General features: G+C 48.9%; 1 protein-coding gene across 1 annotated transcript in view; it reads right to left on the reverse strand.

The window, feature by feature from the left end:
* HSPA4 (heat shock protein family A (Hsp70) member 4) overlaps window positions 1–19,592 on the reverse strand; it is a 424,381-nt gene that overhangs the window by 366,284 nt on the left and 38,505 nt on the right. The window contains exons 4-6 of the mRNA XM_078653080.1: window positions 18,788–18,910; window positions 17,717–17,816; window positions 17,421–17,554 (exon numbers count right to left, since the gene is read on the reverse strand). Of these exons, the coding sequence (XP_078509206.1) occupies window positions 17,421–17,554; window positions 17,717–17,816; window positions 18,788–18,910 (357 nt within the window). The remainder of the gene's footprint in view (window positions 1–17,420; window positions 17,555–17,716; window positions 17,817–18,787; window positions 18,911–19,592) is intronic.

Consider the following 19,592-nt stretch of genomic DNA (forward strand, 5'->3'; position numbering starts at 1 on the left):
TAGCAGCGAGTTGGTCCCAGACTGCGGCCCCGACGCTGCGGAAATGGAGGAGGGACGTGGATTGGTGTGGGGTACAGGAGGAGTCTCGTTTTGAGGCCCGGGGTTGCCCGGAACTGTTTGGTAAAGCGTGGGGCAAATGGTTTGGCTTATTACCATCTTGAATGACCAAGTCTTGCTATGTCAATGTGTTATATTGAAGTTAAAGTAACCACTCAGGGTGGACCTACTATGTCTGTGTTGTCGCCAAGGAGGGGGAGTGTTGTAACTGTGATGTGTGATTTGCTACCAATAAATTTGTTTGTTTCTGAAAAATCCAATAATTGTTTTTTTTTTTTGTTTTAAATCGCCTGTATAATAAAAAACGTTTTCTTTCAACTGTTTACAGAAGATGCACCAGGGCTGAATCCAGGATCCAGCCCAGAGTAAGAAAAACCTATGCAAAGTAATTGCTATTGCCTTTACTTAAAAATCCCATTGAGCTAAATATTATTGGGTTATGTTTATGTTGCATATTGCAAGAACTGTATTTATTGCATTCAAAAGTCTATTGCTCATTGAAAGTATTCAATTGCAACATCGCATTCTGAGAAAGTATTTTTATACCTACTTGTGGTTCTCAAATAAAACAATACATTTTTTAATATACAACAATTGGCCTAGAGTTCAGTTCTTGAGTGTGTGAGACCATTTGCTGACAGTGTGTACAACAAATGCTTTACACTGTCCTCTGATACTGCCTTACTGCTTGACCAAGTTACCACTTTAGAGAGAAAGGTTATATCTAACTTTAATGTGCATATATCTAGGACCCCCTGAGAGAATAGATACTATAAGTCCATGGTCAGGGATAAATAGCATGAGAAGTAACAACCAAGGCACTTAAACCAACCAGCTGTTTTTAACACAATAGAATAGTCATGTGAAACGAAATAGTGTGAGTAGGTCTAGTTAAAATATTTTATGTGAGAATTATTCCTTTATGCCACTTTTTAAATTTTGAATTAAATGTCTTTTTTTATGTATTGATTGTTTGTTCATATATTTTAATAATTTGTGGATTAATAACTTGCATTTAGTTTCATGATTTGCATGATATAGTTGCTATGATTGATTTTCTCTGTGGATATACTGCATAGCACTTACTGTGTTTGTTATATCTTTATTAATTTGTTACAAATTGTGTTCATGATTTTAAGACTTGTATTATATTTTTCGTATGATTGATTTTTTCTTTGTTGACATAATTTATATTAAAAAATATTTTAACTAGACCTACTCACACTATTTCGTTTCACATGACTATTCTATTGTGTTAAAAACAGCTGGTTGGTTTAAGTGCCTTGGTTGTTACTTCTTATGCTATATCTAACTTTAGCGTCTGCCAAACCTCTGGGGACTGTGAACTCTGTGCACACTGTATCCTACTGTGGAACAGGATATATATACAGTGCCACATTCTTACAGAGAGCAACCGTGGAGAGGAACATGAGAAATGTGAGAACCACAATGAGGTCCCCCTGAGGCATTATGAATAGTGTAGGGGAAACATTTTGCAGGCCATTAAGAAACACATCCACTACAGGTGACCTGAACAGAGACGGTTGGTCCGACAACCACAAAAATGGCGAGATGGCAAAAAGGTAACTTCACTGTGCCCAGAGTACAGCCCTGCTGGAAACTAAGCAGTACAAAAGGGGGTGGTGATGAACGGAGCATCTGAATCAAACACTCACACCCAGTCAAAAGATCTGGGTTTAATCCATCACCGTTCTTTAGCCCACTCTGCCACCCCAGTTCAGCCGTGGCTATATGCAAATCAGTCTGACCCTGTGCCTCATGGGAACAGTCCAGCCCGAACTGCCAAGCCATGTCTTCCCTGGACCGGAAACAAGCTTCCGAGGACCGGTTTCTGGCATTCAAGCCGTCTTCAGCCCGGCTTGCTTGAATCCAGTGGCAAAGTGAGCAAGGGGCTCACGTCTGAGCATACCCTGCCACACTTATGGCGGCCAAAAGCAGTACAAAAGGGGGTGGTGATGAACGGAGCATCTGAATCAATCAAACACTCACACCCAGTCAAAAGATCTGGGTTTAATCCATCACCGTTCTTTAGCCCACTCTGCCACCCCAGTTCAGACGTGGCTATATGCAAATCAGTCTGACCCTGGGCCTCATGGGAACAGTCCAGCCCGAACTGCCAAGCCATGTCTTCCCTGGACCGGAAACAAGCTTCCGAGAACCGGTTTCTGGCATTCAAGCCGTCTTCAGCCCGCTTGCTTGAATCCAGTGGCAAAGTGAATAAGGGACTCACGTCTGAGCATACCCTGCCACACTAAGTTGGGGGCCTAAGATGCGGGGTGCCTTTAGAAGTCGGAAAATCTTTAGCTGAGCCAGTCGGGGGTGTCAGGAGGGCCCTTCATGATAAGGCTGCAGGCTTCTATGGAGTCCAGGAGAGGTCAGCCGCAGATTGTTTCGAGGTCAGGATCACTGGGGAGACTTCATTGGACCAGTGGGCCACTCGGGCTGTGGGAGTCTGGTGCAGAATGGGTAGGACTCTAGGATCCAGAAGGCAATGCAGCCCTTGGTGTAGGTTTCATTGAAGACAGGGCCCCTGTCCTCTGGAGTTCTTGGTCTTTTTAGAAAGCAGGCAGACCTCAGAGGGTTGTGGAGGTGGCTGGGCCTGCAGGACGAGTCACTTCTTCGAGCACGTTTCTTTGATGGCTGCAGGCAGGCTGGTAGGGCTGCAGCCAAGTTAATTGTCTTGAGTCTTCACTGCAGCACAGCTTTTCGATCCTTCATTAGGTTGTGAGAAATATAAGGATCAAGTTTCAGGGTTGTCCCTAAATACTCAATTTAGGGGAGTTACAGGTTCTAGCAGGTAGTAGCCAATGGGCTATTACCTTTAGGGTGACTTTGAAGAGGGGACATTCCCTAATTCTATTGCATAAAATCCTTCCATCCAACATGGAGGATTTTCTATGGCGGTGGGGGGGGGTCACTTGAGCTTGGGTCACATAAGGGGTGGTCCTGGCTAGGAGGGTACACACCTCTCCTGCTTACTAATATTCCCACTGACCCTGCCGCCAAAAGTGGGGCATGGTCACGGGGCGTGCGCCTCCACTAGCTGGAGAGGCCCTGGCTATCATAACAAAGGGCAAGAAGCCTTTGAGGCTCAAAGCCCTGAATGCAAATACAATGTCTGCGAATGGCACAGACACTGCATAGGCATATTGCTCATGCAGCTATGCCTCACCTGTGGTATAATGCACCCTCCCTCAAGACTGAGGTCTTCTAGAAGGGTGACTTTCCTATGCCACTGGCAGTGGTTTGTATGCATGGCACACAGTGGGCCATATCGACTTTTCAGTTTCAGCTGCATCAAAATATACAGTCTGCAATGGCAGTGGGTATGTGTTTGGTAAGGGGTCTCGGAGGGTGGCAGAATGCTTGTTGCAGCCCTTAGCGACCACCTCTGGTCAAATGGCCCTTGATACTTTTCACAAGGGACCGTTATGTCTGCCAGAGGTGTGTCAACTGTGGAAACAAAGGTACAGGGTTAGGAAAGAACACAGGCACTGTGAACCTGATTAGCAGGGACCCAGTGCATATTCAGTCAAATCACATCAGAAATCAGGCAAAAAGTGGGGGTTAATCATACAAAAAGGGGCACCTCTTAAATTCTTGACCAGCTTGAAGGACCACAAGGAGTGTTTAGTGACCGCATACGATGTTGACCGGGTGGCAGCTTTAAAAGATGTCTGCTAAACTGAGTTTACCCATGAATGCCACTGCGGCTCCCTTTTTGGCTGTGTAATGTGTTCTAGTTGACACGTGTAGTGTAAGTACGATTTTTCAGGAAAAATAAGTTTGACTTTTAAAAGTCGGCACTTAGTACAATTTTTAAACAGTTCAGTGTTGACCTATGGAGGAAAACAACAATGAGGTTTCACGGGTAAGTACCCAAATTACAGTTCCAGTCTTCAGGGTTTAAGATCAGCAGAGGGCAAGGTTCAGGAAAACACAAAGTCTGCACCACCAGTTGGCCCTGGGGCAGCCGGTGAAGAGGTCAAATTTGGTGATAGGCCCAATGCGTTTCAAAGGAGACTTGGGGTGCTCGGAGCCACACTGCTTGCAGGTGGGTAAAATCGGTTGCAGGGGCCAATCTTTGGAGTTAGAGCAAGCACACTGGGCCAAAAAGCAGCACAAAACATACAGCACCAGCGGCACAGTGGCGGCCGGGGGCAGAGTGCTAACACTGCGTTGGGCGCCCAATGCTCTTCAATGGAGATACTCTGTTAGACAAACAGGCAGCAGGCATCGCACTGGAGCTGTAGGAGGGTGATCAGCGACAGCAGAGTTAAGGTGTTGAGTCATAGGGCACCCTCGGTTCAGCTCACCAAGGCCCAGGGGCTCCGGGTGCAAGGGTGTCCTTGAACGCCGGATTCTTCTCACCGGAGCCAGTCGCGGCCGGGTGGAGCCTCTGAATTCAGTTTGCAGGCGTCGTAATGGAGTCCAGGAGGGGTCAGCCAATGCTGGACTTGAGGTCAGAATTGCTGGGGAACGTGTTCTGGATCGGTGGGCCACCTGGACACAGGCCAGAAGTGTCTGGTGCAGAGTGGGCAGGATTCACGGATCTGGAGGGCCCCGGAGTCCCCTGTGTAGGCTTCTTGGGGACAGATCCGCTGTCCTCTGGAGTCTCTGGTCTTTGTCGAAGGACTTGCAGCCTACCTCGGGTTCTAGAAGTAGCTGGCTGCAGGACAGGTGTTTTCTTCTTCACAGGGTCTTTGAGGCTAAAACAGGCTTGTAGGGCTGGGAAAAAAAAATCAGTAGGTGTCTTCAGTATTCGCTGCACGGCATCTTCTTCGTCCTTTTTAGGTCGGCAGGACCTAGTTTCCAGGTTAGGGGAAGCCACATAAATACTAACTTTAGGAACGTTTCAGGTGAGTAGCAGGTTGGGCCAATAGGCACCTTACCTGGGGTGACTACACCCTCAAATAAGCCACCCTCATGTGGCAGGGGGCATAGTCCTAGTCCTGATTGGAGGAGTCTCCCTATCTTCAATTCGGCAGGGACAGGTCAGCTGTCCACCGGAGATTGGAGTCTTTTTCGAAGGCAGCGTTCTCAAAGGGTTTTCAGAGGTCGATGGCTGCAAGACCAGTTGTAGGTGCGCAGAAGCTGGAGATAGGCTGGTCGTCTCTGCAGGATCATTATCTTTCATCTTAGGTCATTGCAGATCTAGTTTCCATGTCTGGGAGAGCCAAGGGCATTTTAGGGGAATAGCAGGTAGGGCCAATAGGCACCTTACCTTACCTTACCTGGGGTGTAGGAGGTGGGTGGCATAAACCTAGCCCTGGCTGGAGGGGTCCGCCCCCATCTTGAAGATGGCGGGGACTGAACGATGTAGCTCACCTCACCTCCCCTTCCCCACCTTAGGGGTGGAGTTGTCAGAGGTGGGTACACCTCCTACCTGTGAGAAAATGGCTCTATACACACCGGACCAGAATAAGGTACAGTGTGTATAGAGTCCACAAACTCCAGAGGTATAACAGAGGTTAAAGTCAGGTCTGACCTTACTCTCTAAAGTGGTAGCTTGGTAGAGCAGTAAGGCAGTACCAGAGGACAGTGTAAAGCATTTGTTGCACATACTAAGTCAGCAAAAGGTTTCACACACTCAAAGACTGAACTCCAGGCCAATTGTTTTTATATCAAGAGATATCGTTGTTTTATTTCTAGAACCAACAGGTATCAAAATGTACTGTTCTCCATATGAGAGGTCTCAGGTGAGTACTTTGCAGAAAGGCAATTAACTTTGTAAATACAACAGGTACAGGGGTTGCAGTAGGCAACACAATTCTACACACAATTTAGTATTGAGCTCAATGCATTTCCTTATATAACCACAGTTGATTACTTTGTAGATTACTTTGGTAATTGCAGGACTGGCTCCTAGGTTCAGTCCTGGGGTCTAAGCTGAAAACAGTTTAGCAAAAACGTTTTAGGTAGTGTAGTGATTTTTCAGGAATAAAAAGCTATTTTAAAAGTTCACACAAACTTTTCAACAGAAACCTGGCAATGTTATCCAATGGGTGAAAATTCAGGTTACAGGTAAAGTACGATCTTGTTACTTTTGTAATCCAGTACTGGGCTCCTGGGGCCAGCACTGGGGTCTCAACTTAAAACAGGTAAGTAAAAATCATACAAAATACTGAAACGTAATTAAAGAATATTTCTACTTTTCAAAAGTAGACACTTCGAAGAAATTTCATAGAACAGCAGACAATGGATTCCTATGGAGAAAATACAAGTTACTAGTAAACCCGCTAGGGGTTACTTTTGCGGTTCAGACTGGGCTACAGGGTACAGTACTGGCCCCTATCCTGATCACAGGTGAGCATTTCGAAATTCAGATGATTTTATATGAATATTTTACGTTTTCAAAAGTAGACACTTTGAAGATTTTTCGAGTCAAACCAGTCAATGTTATTCAATGGCAGGTAAGTGAGTTACCGGTTTCCTGGTGAGTGCTCGACTTGTTAAGTTGTGGTTCTGGGCATAGACTCAGGGGTTCCCCAGGGTCAGGTAAGTACAGTTGGTACACTGGGGCGGCCGGATGCAGAGGTAGTTAGGCCCAATTTTATCCAATGAGAGGCAGGGGGTCTTCGGTTGATGGCTGCTGGCTAGCAGGACACGCGGTTGTGGGAGCTGGGCTCCTAGTCACTTGCTCAGGGCAAATGGGGAAGTAGGATAGGACAAAGGGTGCACTCCCAGGGGCACTCGGGCGGCGGGGTGCAGAGTGCTTTTGAGCCGTTGGGCGCTCAATGTTATTCAATGAGGATCTTGAAAAGGGAACAAAGGCTACAGGCTCGAAGACGGTGGATCTTCTGGAGCGCCCAACACTTCGAGGGGTAAGTTGGGATCTTGGAAGATAGGTAGGCACCCAGGAGTTGGGCACAGGGGGCTGTGGGGCGCCGGGTGCAGGGGTGTCTTTTGAGGTCGGGAAATCTTACCCCCTGCTGGTCGCGGTCGGAGGTGTCATTTGTCCTGAGGCTGCAGGCGTCGTCGAGGAGGGTCCTTGGGCACTGGATTCCAGGTCAGAGTCGCTGGGGGGACGTCCTCTGGGTCTTGATTCACTCCGGCACAGGCCAGGCTTTGCGGGTGCAGAGGGTGCAGGGTTTGCGGTTCCGGGCTGATGCCAGGGCTTGTTACTTGCTTTGAGCAGTACCACTGCTCGTGGGAGGCCCAGGTAGTCAGAGTCACAGGGCAGTCAGGTCCTCTGGGGTTTTTGACATGGCGGACCACTGGAGATGCTGGGGTTGAACAGGAGCAGGTTCGAGGGTCGACAGGCCGGTAGGGCTGGGGCCAAATCAGTTGGTGTCTTCCTCTTTTTAGCAGCTGCATGGCAGGTCTTCGTGTTCCTTGATCTTCTTTCTTGTTTCGTAATCTGGATCTGAGGAAGGAAGGTTCAGGGAGCCCGTAAATACCGAATTTAGGGGCGTTACAGGCAGGGCAAGGACAGGGACCAATAGGTCCCTGTCCTGGGGTGGGTACACCACCTAACCTGCTCCTCTCCTGTGGGAGGGGGGCAGGAGCCTAGCTGGGATTGGACAGGGCTCCCCATCTTCAAGATGGCCGGAGCCCGGGGTCGTACTTCACCTCGTCTCCCTCACCTGAGGGGTGGGGGTGGCATAGGCTGGCATACCCCCCTTCGTGACGTAGTTTTTCCCGCCAGTCTTCCCGCCTGAGTACAGCAAATGGTCTGGAGAAGCTCAGAGGCGGCATGCCTTTGAAGCTTCCCCCTGCCCATCCTGGGGGAGAAGACCTAGCACCTCGCCCAGGATGTGCATTGTTGCAGGCCCAGGAGAGCAGGGGGGGGGCTCTCCACCCAGGGGTCCAGCAACATGTCTGCTGTGTGGCAGCCTCTCAGCCCAGACATGGATTGTAGGTTAGGTTTCCAGGGGGCATCTCTAAGATGCCCTCTGGTGCATTTTACATTTAATTCCACACTGGCATCAGTGCGGGTTTAATGTGCTGAGAAGATTGGTACCAAACTTGTCAGTCTTCAATGTAGCCATTATGGTGCTGTGGAGTTCGTAATGACAACCTCCCAGCACCATATACTCTCAATGGCATCAATGCACTTACAGTGCCCAGGAATGGCCCTGGGTACTGTAGGGGCACAGGGCTCATGCACGTGTGCTTACACCTCTGGCATAGGGCACCCAGCTAGAGGGGTGACTGAGGTATGCCAGGGCAGTGGGTCTTGGGGGCATGGCACACAGGGATGGGTGCCATGTCGACTCTGTGGTTAGTTCTGTACGTAGACACTTAGCCTGCAAATGCAGTGTGTGGGTGTCAGGGTACAGGGCCCCCGAGGGGGGCACAATAAGTGCTGCAGTCCTCAGGGGTCTTCTCTGGTCACCATGCCCTGGGTACCATTTACTAGGGGCTGACAGGTGGCCAGAGATGCCAATTGGGTTTTAGTTTCAACACAGTTTTAGGGAAGGAACACAGGCCCTGGGTCCCTGGTTGGCAGGAGCCCAGGGCACACTCAGTCAAAGCACATCATCAGTTCAGAAAAAATTGGGGGCATACCAAGGCAAGAAAGATGGAACTCACTACCCTTCCTGGGTCTTCTCGCCGGTTGTCCCACCCATGTGGTGGTGCAAACCAGGGACTGCCATCTGCTGCTAGAAGCAGAGGCTGGGGCACTGCAAAGGTGGCAGGCCTTTGAAGCTTCCCCCTCAAGCACTGTGCCCATCCAGGGGGGAGGGGGGGGGGGGGGGGTGCGATACCTCAGCTCAGAATGTGCATTGTTTCTGGTCCCAGAGAGCAGAGGCTCTCGACCCAGGGGTCCAGAAACATTTTTGGTGGTGGCAGGCTGCCTACAGCCAGTCTGTGACCACACCAGGGTTGTCGAGTTTCCAGCCCATGTATTCTCTATGGAATCCCTGGCACTTACTATATCCAAGAATGGACTTAAATATTGTAAGGGCATATCTGCTCATACAGATAAGCCCACATCTGCGGAGTGCTGAAACTTTTCAAACACTCACCCCCAGTCACAGATCAGCCCAAAACCGGTCCCAGGATGCTTGCTTCCGGTCCAGGGCAGACATGGCTTGGCAGTTTGAGCTGTACTGTTCTCATGAGGCACAGGGTCAAGACTGATCTGCATACAGCGGTGTCTGAGTTGGGGTAGCAAAGTGAGCTAAAGAATGATGATGGATTCAACCCAGATCTGTGACTGGGGTGAGTGTTTGAAAAGTTTCAGCACTCCGTCCATCATCTCTTTGTGTTTGCTTTGTTCGCCCTAAGTTGGCAGGGTATGCCCAGACGTGGGTCCTTTGCTCACTTTGCCACTGGATTCAAGCTAGCCTGGCTGATAAGGGCTCTTAGCCCGAAACCTGTCTCAGGATGCTTGTTTCTGGTCCAGGGAAGAATTGGCTTGGCAGTTCGGGCTGGACTGTTCATGGACAGTCTTGACCCTGTGCCCATGAGGCACAGGGTCAAGACTGATTTGCATATAGCGGTGTCTGAACTGGGGTGGCAAAGTGAGCTAAAGAGTGGTTGAAAAGTTTCAGCACTCCGTCTATCATCTCCTTGTAAGAACTGTAGATCACAGAAGAGCAATGGTTCAAGTGGTGAAGAAATGAACTGCGTGTGAACTACATTCAACATGAGGCTGAAGGTATTTTGGAATGTATAACTATCGTAAGGCCCTCTATGAAGGCTTTAACCAAAAGAGATTTTGGATAAGGGGGTATGTATGCTCCCTATTCTACATGTGAGCTGCGAATACAGTCAGATGTACAAATGGAAGAGTAGGTTAACCTGCTCTTCAGGAGCTGTAACAGGTAAGAGATGAGGTTTCCCCACAGAGAGGAGGGCTAAGAATTTAGCAATACAGTAGTGAACAAACAGGCATATGTGGCTCGTGTGCCTTGCACTGAATAAGCATACACTCTTCTTCAAGCCTGGGGCATCTAACTCTCGGACAACAGGAGACAAATCATACGGTACAGCTGCACGAGGTTCCGAGTTATGGAACAGAGTGAACAAGTTTGGTGGCAGCAGTAGTTTCTCATGTGGGCTGATATCTCCAAGAGCATGGAGTACAAAAGTTGCCCAGGATGAGCAGGGAAAGGAAACATGTTTGACTCAAACAGATATTTTTGAAGAAGAACATGTCAGAGAAACCGTCAGGAACAAGGCTGGGTCAGCAGAATAATGGTCTCTCAAGTGCAAAAGTGTATAGCTGATGTAAGAATATATTGTAAAACGCGAACACAGGATCAATGCGTTCTTAAAAAAACAAATGTAGATCAGAAAGAAAGGCAGTATCGAATCTAGCACATGCTTAAGGCTATCAATTGTTACTCTTTTTTTTGGTCCATCTTAAACACACTGATTGTGAAGTGATGCAATGCAACCTAGCGGAGTTTGTGCTAAGAAATGTAAGCAAAGTTCTGGTTACACCATTTAAAGAAGAAGAGATCAATAAGTTCTTGTTCTCCTCTAGCATGTGGATCCAAAACATACTTTAAAATAATTTATGAAGCTACCTTATCAAGGGACATTTTGATGTGGCAAATCGCTGCATGCCCCAGCACCACAATAATTACTTAACCCGAACATGCTTCTATTTTATGGTTTAAGTGTTTTTATTGAGTTTAAACACACAAAAACTTCCATGCACATTTAGTTATCGATCAAAATCTAGGTAGTGCAACCGACTAGAGCCCATGAAGGCTGAAGCCCAGCCTCTGAATCGCGTACATGGAATACAAACGTAAGAAGAAGAAAAAAAAAGAAACAACCTCTCCTCCCCAAAGCAACCCCCCGCTCCACCCCACGTCCAGTGCCCCGCGTCTCACACCAACCCCTCTTTTCTCCTCCCAAATCACGACAAGCCCCCAGGGACCACCCAGCTGTCCGACTTCTGTGGCTCCGTGAGGCGCAACAGTCTAAGATATCTAGGACATGTGATTTCTCGGAATTTGGTAGCTAGGAGCAACAGAAATGGTTGCCATAAATATTCATATTTAGATCCCTCTCACGCCAGAGTAAGCGACAATTTCTCCATCCCGAGCACCTGCCATAATCAGTGAAGCCAACCTACGAAGGAGGGTATGATGGGAGTGCGCCAATGCAAGAGTATGTTTTGCACCGCTGAACCCAGTGCAATGGCCATCTGCCTACCCCTACGGGACTTCAAGGGGTAGGTCAGGGGATTAGGGAGACCTAGCAGTACATAAGCCGGGAAGCGCGGGATTTCTGTCTCGAAGTGCTTATCTACCTCATCCAGCACTTGAGCGCAGTAGGACTGAATATGCACACATTCCCACAATAAATGCACCAGGTTGCCAACCTGGCCACAGCCGCACCAGCATGTGTTGCCTCGGTCACGGTCCATCTCATATAACCTCTCTGGGGTATAATACCAATACGTCACTACCTTTGTGAATGTCGCCGTGAGTCCCATGTGGTACGCAGAGTGTCGGGCCCTGTAATATATCCCCTCCCATTCCTTCCGGGAGAGTGTCCTACCTAGCTCTCTCTACCAACGCTCCCTGCCGGGATTGTGTGTGTATGCCTGGGTGACCTGTAGCATCTTGTAGAGATCGGAGATTAGTTTGGAGTCCGACGTGGGAGTGATGAGCCATCTTTCAAAAGCAGATAAGTGTTGGTTTGTACTTTCATGAACCTGCGGTTGCAATGCCCAATGCCGCACCTGTAGGTATCGTAATCGCCCAGTCTCTGGGAACCCATACTCCTGTCTAAATTGGGGAAAGGGCAAAACACCGTCAGTTCCATATATGTGATACAAGAACCAGCAACCAGCCGCCCTCCAGTGTGTGAAGGCCGCATTTACTGCGTCCGGGGTGAAGTCAGGATTGTCAACCAGCGGAGTGAGGGGAGACGGGAAAGTTGTACGGTCGTGTTTGATATTAGAGGCGTCCCACACCTCAAGGGGAACTCTCGTTCTGTGAGAGGCATACAAGTTAGGGGGGTCTATGAGGCTTGCGCATGAAGGGGATTTCCTGTAGCATTCTCGCCGCCACCGCCTGGTCCTGAAACAGCCAGTGCTTCTCCGATTCCCATCAGCTCTACTCCACCAGGTATCGCAATTGTGCCGCCTGATAGTACAGCTTAAGATCGGGAGCTCCCAGTCCACCCATCTCCGGGGGAAAGCATCGTTAGCGCTCTTCGCATTCGCGGCTTCCGACCATTCCAGATAAACTGGGCCAGGTCAGATTGCGTCTGTCGAAACCATCCAGCAGGCGGTCGGAGAGGGAGAGCACGGAAGAGGTAAAGGATCGTAGGCAAAATCGTCATTTTAACCGCAGCAATTCTCCCTAACCAGGAAAGAGGGTATTGCTTCCATCTCCCAATCTCGCATCGGATTTTCCCACGAAGGATAGCATAGTTGGTGGTAGTCATAGCAGAGAGGGAGGGAGCCTGCTGTATTCCCAAGTACGGAATAGTGTCCGCAGTCCAATGCATGGGAAACAAACTCTGCAAATGTTCCCGGGTGGAAGGGGACAGCGAGAGGTCCAAGGCCATTGACTTGTCCACGTTCACTTTGAATCCAGCCACCCTGGCAAAGGCGTCCAAGTCCGCCAAACAGGCCGGCAGGGCTGTCCTCGGGCTAGCAAGGGAGATCAGCACTTCGTCTGCGTAAAAAATAGTTTTGTGGACGTAGGCACCAAACTTGATCCCTTCAATGGCAGAGTTCTGCCGCATTTTGTTATGTTATGTTATGTTATGTTATTCAGTTTTTTGTATAGCGTACAGCTACTCACAGGGAGTGTCCCGACGCTTTCCACCCTCAACTCATTTTCTGGGCCAAAGGCTCCATATACAGGGCAAAGAGGAGGGGCGACAGTGGGCACTCCTGCATCGTGCCCCTTCCGATGCTAAAACTAGAGGAGGCGTATCCATTCACTCTGACCATGGCTGTCGGGAATCTGTAGCAATTAAAAATAAAAGTATGGAACTTCCCTCGCATCCCCACCCTCTCCAGCACTCGCTCTAAATAGGGCCAATGAACGCGGTCAATCGCCTTTTCTGCGTCTAAAGCCAACATCATATATTCCCCAGGAACCTGGGCAGCCTTCTCTATAAGATGGATAATCCGCTTGGTGTTATCGGATGTCTGGCGTTCAGGTATAAAGCCCGCCTGGTCCGGTTCAATGAGACCGGGCAGAAGAGGGGATAGACGGGCGGCCAGAATCCCTGTATACAGTTTAAGATCAACATTGAGGAGGGATATTAGGCAGTAGGCCCCGCATTTAATCTTATCCTTCCCAGGTTTAGGGATCACTGCTATTGAGGCTCCTAAGAGGTCAGTTGGTATCGCTCCCAGTTCAGCAAAGGAATTAAACAGCTGGGTAAGAAGCGGGGCAAGCACCGCGCAAAACTTCTTATAAAACATTGCGGGGAAGTCGTCCGGCCCTGGGGCTTTCGCTAACTTAAGGCGGAAATGGCGGCTATGACCTCCTCCGTTTGGATATTCCTGTCAAGAGGCTCGGCCTGAGCCGCCGTCAACGAGGACAGGGAAACAGAGTCCAAAAAAGCAGCTCCCTCGGAGCTATCAGACAGGTCCTCCGTGTAGAGGGAAGCATCAAAATCACGGAACGTTTCCGCTATTTCCACGTCTTCCGATGTGCTGGTCCCATCCGACCTGACGATCTCTCCGACCCCTTGTTGTGGACGCGCCTCCCCTAACCTGTTAGCAAATAGTCACCCACACCTATCCCCCCCCCCCCCGGTATAATAAGCGTGCCTCAGTCTTAGAGCCGCAAACTTTGCTCTGTCCTGGTCAAGTGCCGTTAATTGGTGGTGCATAGACTTAAGCTGTCGCCACACCCTCGGGGCTCCTGTCCTCTGGTGCATCTGCTCTAATTCACGGACGCATTGAGTGAGCTCATCGCGCTTACGCTGGCGCTCCCTATTGTCAGCAGTCGAGAGCGCAATGAATTCCCCACTAACTATGGCCTTCAGCACAGCCCATTGAGTTGCAAGGGAGGTATCAGAGTTCGCATTATGTGAGAGGTAGTCAGTGATGGTGTCCTGTATGTGCTTAACAACATTGGCCCTATGCAAAAGAGTGTCCCTGAGGCGCCATACCCTGGAGGGGCGCAATGCGGGCGGAAGGGTGAAAGTGGCGAGTACCGGGGCGTGATCAGAAAGGGAAGCCACCCCCATCCCAACAGTGGTCGCGAGCGTGCGCACCGGGGCAGAGCCTAGCAGGTGATCTAGCCTCGCGCAAGTCTAGTGTGCATTCGAGTTATAAGAGTACTCCCTGTCTGAGGTGTGAAAACTACGCCAAAGGTCATGTAGGTCCAAATCGCGCAGTCTCCCAAGTCCTTCTGCAGAAATCGCCCCAACCTGGTGTGTGTGCTGACACATGCTTCTATTTTAAATTAAAGCAATCTACCCTCCCTTTGTTTGAAGGTATTACCGAATATCACACGATAACGTGGTAATTCATTCAAGGCACAATGCTTACAGAAACAGCCAATGGTATTAAAGAGACATCGCTCTTCTATGCGGAAAGGAAAATCACTGACGAGCAATGAAACCGATTCACATTGTCTAGATAGTAAATTCACTAAATGGCAAGGTGACACAATCTCAAAAGAGCTAGACACAAGGCAGCGCGTTAAGGAATTACATTATGGGCAAAAATGTAGGTGATAATTGGCTACTGTTGAACAAGGCTTTCTAAGGAAATGTGTTTTATGTGTGCAAACCACACATCTAAACTCAAAAATGGTTTTTGGTCAAGGTTTTCCTTTTATAATCTAGGATATAACCAAACCTACAATTAATGGCACTCACTCTAAAATGAATTGAATTAGCAAAGTGATGAAAAAGCACCCTGGAAGCGGTAGATTCCACTTCACCTTCAAGAGAACGACGACCCACCACCACCAGCAACAGGCCGCCCGCAGAAGCTGGAGCAAGATCACAGCAGACCAACTCGCCACCTCCCTGAGCCAGCACCCTCCTGCCAGCACAGCGGACCCCAGCCAGGCCGCTGACAACCTCACAAAGTGGATCAGCAACTGCGCGGACGAACTCGCCCCTCTGAGGACCCCGCCTAGCAGACCCGGCAGCAAGAAGGCTCCATGGTTCACCGACGAACTCAAGAGCTCCAAGAAGAACTGCCGAGCCCTCGAGAAAGTCTGGAGAAGGGAACCGACACCGGACAACAGGACCTCCTTCAAGCTGGCCACCCGGAAACACCACCAGCTGATCCGCGCCGCCAAGAAAACAGCATTCAAGGACAGGTTGGACAACAACGCACACAACTGCAAGGAACTCTTCAACATCGTGAAAGAGCTTTCCAACCCCAGCGCAGGAAACAACGACATCACCCCATCGCAAGACCTCTGCAACTCCCTGGCTTCATACTTCCACAACAAGATCGCGGACATACACAACAGCTTCAACAACCAACCAACGCACACCATGACCGAACAACCACCCCCCACCACCACCCTCCACGCCTGGACCCCGATCAGCACCGAAGACACCATCCGCACGATGAACTCCATCCACTCCGGATCACCGACCGACCCCTGCCCGCACCACGTCTTCAACAAGGCCGACGCTGTCATCGCACCCCACCTGCGAGACATCATCAACACATCCTTCGACACCACCATCTTCCCTGAGAGCTGGAAACACGCCGAACTCAGCGCTCTACTCAAGAAACCAACAGCGGACCCCACCGACCTCAAGAACTACCGCCCCATCTCACTCCTCCCGTTTCCAGCCAAAGTCATCGAGAAGACCGTCAACAAGCAGATGGCCGCCTTCCTCGAGACGAACGGATCCCTCGACCCCTCACAGTCCGGCTTCCGAGCCAATCACAGCACCGAGACCGCCCTCATCGCCGCCACCGATGACATCCGCGCCCTGATGGACAATGGAGAAACAGCGGCCCTCATCCTCCTAGACCTCTCCGCGGCATTCGACACGGTCTGCCACCGCACCCTAGTACGGCGCCTCAGCCACATCGGAATCCAGGACAAGGCGCTGGAATGGATCATCTCCTTCCTCGACGGAAGAACACAGAGAGTCCGCCTACCACCGTACAAGTCAGAGGCCTCCGAAGTCATCTGTTGCGTCCCTCAAGGATCATCTCTGAGCCCCACCCTCTTCAACGTCTACATGAGCCCCCTCGCGGCCATCGTACGCAAACACAACCTCAGCATAATCTCCTACGCCGACGACACCCAGCTGATCCTCTCCCTGACCAACGACCCCACCGCCGCCAGAGCCAACCTGCACGAAGGGATGAAAGAGGTAGCCGAGTGGATGACGACCAGCCGCCTGAAACTGAACTCGGACAAGACGGAAGTCCTCATCCTGGGCCCCTCACCCTCCGCCTGGGACGACTCCTGGTGGCCTCCCGCCCTGGGCACCGCACCCAAACCGACAGACCATGCACGCAACCTGGGCTTCATCCTGGACTCCTCCCTCTCCATGACCAGGCAAGTCAACAACGTCTCCTCGGCGTGCTTCAACATCCTACGCATGCTACGGAAGATCTTCTGGTGGATCCCCACCGAGACCAGGAAGATCGTCACCCAGGCCCTCGTCACCAGCCGACTGGACTACGGCAACGCCCTCTACGCCGGTACCACCGCCAAGCTCCAGAAGAGACTCCAGCGGATCCAGAACGCCTCAGCCAGACTCATCCTCGACATCCCACGAACCAATCACATCTCCGGACATCTGAGAGACCTTCACTGGTTCCCCGTCAACAAAAGAATCACCTTCCGCCTCCTCACCCACGCACACAAAGCCCTACACGACCAAGGCCCGAGCTACCTCAACAGCCGAGTCAACTTCTACGCTCCCAAACGCCACCTCCGATCAGCCAACCACGCCCTCGCCGCCGTCCCCCGCATCCGAAGAGCGACTACAGGAGGAAGGTCCTTCTCCTACCTGGCTGCCAAGACCTGGAACTCCCTGCCGACCGACCTGCGCCTGACCCAAGACCACCTCTCCTTCAGGAAGAAGCTGAAGACCTGGCTGTTCGAACAGTAGCGGCACCCCCCCCCCCCCCAGCGCCTTGAGACCCTACGGGTATGTAGCGCGCTTTACAAGTGTCATTGATTGGATTGATTGATAGATTGACAAGAATTACTATGATAATGTTTAACAAAGTTAAAGGATAATGACAAAGAGCAGCAATCAGTGCAATGGAGTATTCACAATTTACAAGAGGAGGCAAGTTCTAACATTATTTTACAGTTTTAAGCACAAGCTATGCTATCATCCCTGAACTTCCCCTGAGATAGTAACAGCAGCAAACACACTAAAGTAGTATGCAGACCAGAAAAAATAATCTGTAATGATGGTATTGCCGATATTTCTCCAATCAAGATGCATGAACACGGACTTACTTTTAGTTTTCCTTTATTGAAGGCACACACTGAAACTTGAAATGCTGAATGACCCATGTCAATAAACACTACAATTCTTGGCTTCTCCTCTGGGGCAGGCAGATCTTGTTTGTAGATTCCATATGCAAGGGCAACTGCAATGAAGACCAATTACATTTAAGAAAAGAAGAACCAGAATCGGTCAACTTTTTTTTTTTAAACAAATGGTCTAAATTACACAGGATTTCCACTTCCTGATTCAACACACTACCCCCCCCCAAACCCCCCCTCCCCCCCTCCCAAAAAGGAAATCTTACCTGCAGTGGTTTCATTTATTAATCGCAGGCAGTTAAGACCGGCGATTTGTGTGGCTTCCATAACAGACCTCCTCTCTGCATCAGTATAGAAACAGGGAACCTAAGTAGAAAATTAATCAAAAAACTTCATGTATCCTATGTACACATTGCCAACACAAAATACTATACACAATTACATGTAAAAAGACGTTCCGGCTGCATTCAGAAGTTGTGAGAAGCACCTTCCAAAAGCAAGTTGTCATCACCCAGAAACAAATGCATATTAACTAATAGCATGCAGATCAACCAAACGAAATCCTAAACTTGTCCTGAAAGTTGACCATAGACTCAGTTCAACTTACCACTTTATCTTTCATAAGCTATCCTTCACCTTTGATCACTTTTTCGGCATGATCTCAGCTCGCTTCTATTTGGCACACTTGGGGCCCCTTATTTCCCTCCCAACGTACGCTCCCAACGTACGCTCCCAACGTAACGCTCCCAACGTAACGCTCCCAACGTAACGCTCTACTGCCACCATAATCTTTAGCACATTAAAGCAACTTTAGTGGTAAATAAAAGTGAAAACCCTGACCAATAGCCTAAAGAGTATCAGAGAGTACAAGAGTCTCAGCAAACAGGACAGCTGCGTTACCAAGACATTCTAATATTCTGCAACTTTGTAAAACACGTTACATCTGCCACTTAAAGATCTACCCTTACATACTGCTTTGAAAATAATGGTGCTCTCCACCAAACTAATGATAAATTTGAAGTGCAGAAGAATAAAATACATCTGCCATTTTAGAACAACTAAAATGTTGGTTTATGAAAAATAAATGTGATGCATACAGAACTTAACTCAGAAATACAAATGGAATGTATGCTGTGGCTTCTTTTTTTTAATTGCAATCAACTGCTATACATGCAGAGCCAAGAAAAATTATAAATAATCAAAAGAAAAAATAAAAGAATATCAACATTTGGTCACATAAAACCATTTAATTACTCAAATTTAAAAAGCCAGCCATACATCTGATGCTTTCTTTTAACTCCGACTGCTAACTCAAGTTGAGCTTTTCTTCTACTTACAGCAACTACACAGTCGACCACAGGCTTTTTCAGTGCACTCTCAGCAGTTTCCTTTAGCTTGGTCAGGAGCATTCCGGTCACCTGCTCAATCGTGAAATGGCGTTCCTCCTCCAAATACATAGCCTTCAGAGAAAATAAAATGTCAAAGTAGCTGAAACAGGCATGCCTCATATACAAACGTAAGTTGATTAGTTATCTCAAATACCTGTTGCACCAGCAGGATTTCTGCATTAGTCTATACCAGCAAACGCCATTGTAACTGGCATGAACAAATTACTGGGTTAGCAGGTTTTGTTTATATATTTTACAGTTTGACCCAGGTAGGAAATGCTTCATTTTGGAATAAAAGCAAACACAAGGAGCCGATGGACAGAGCGCTGAAACTTGGCAGATACACACCCCCAGTCTCAGATCGAAGTAGAATCTATCATCGTTCTTTAGCTCACTTCGCCACCCCAGTTAGACCTGGCCATATGCAATTCAGTCTTGACCCTGTGCCTCATGGGAACAGTCCAGCCCGGATCTGAACTGCCAAGTCAGGTCTTACCTGGACCGGAAACAAGCAACCTAGGCCTTCCAGTTGACCCCCACTTTATCCAGATAACATGAATCTTAACACAATTAAGTCAGTTTTTCTACTGACATATTACACTGAAACTACTAACCTGATGCTGCACGAAAAAGTTCCAGCAACAGGTTTTAATAGCTTGGATGTAAAATATCGTATTTCTGAAACCTGTTGCAATGATTACATTGAACTCAATTTAGCAATCTAAAACCACAATATAATTTTGTGGTTTGGTGG

This window comes from Lissotriton helveticus, chromosome 7 (assembly GCF_964261635.1).
Source record: "Lissotriton helveticus chromosome 7, aLisHel1.1, whole genome shotgun sequence".
In the NCBI taxonomy this organism is placed as follows: Eukaryota; Metazoa; Chordata; class Amphibia; order Caudata; family Salamandridae; genus Lissotriton; species Lissotriton helveticus.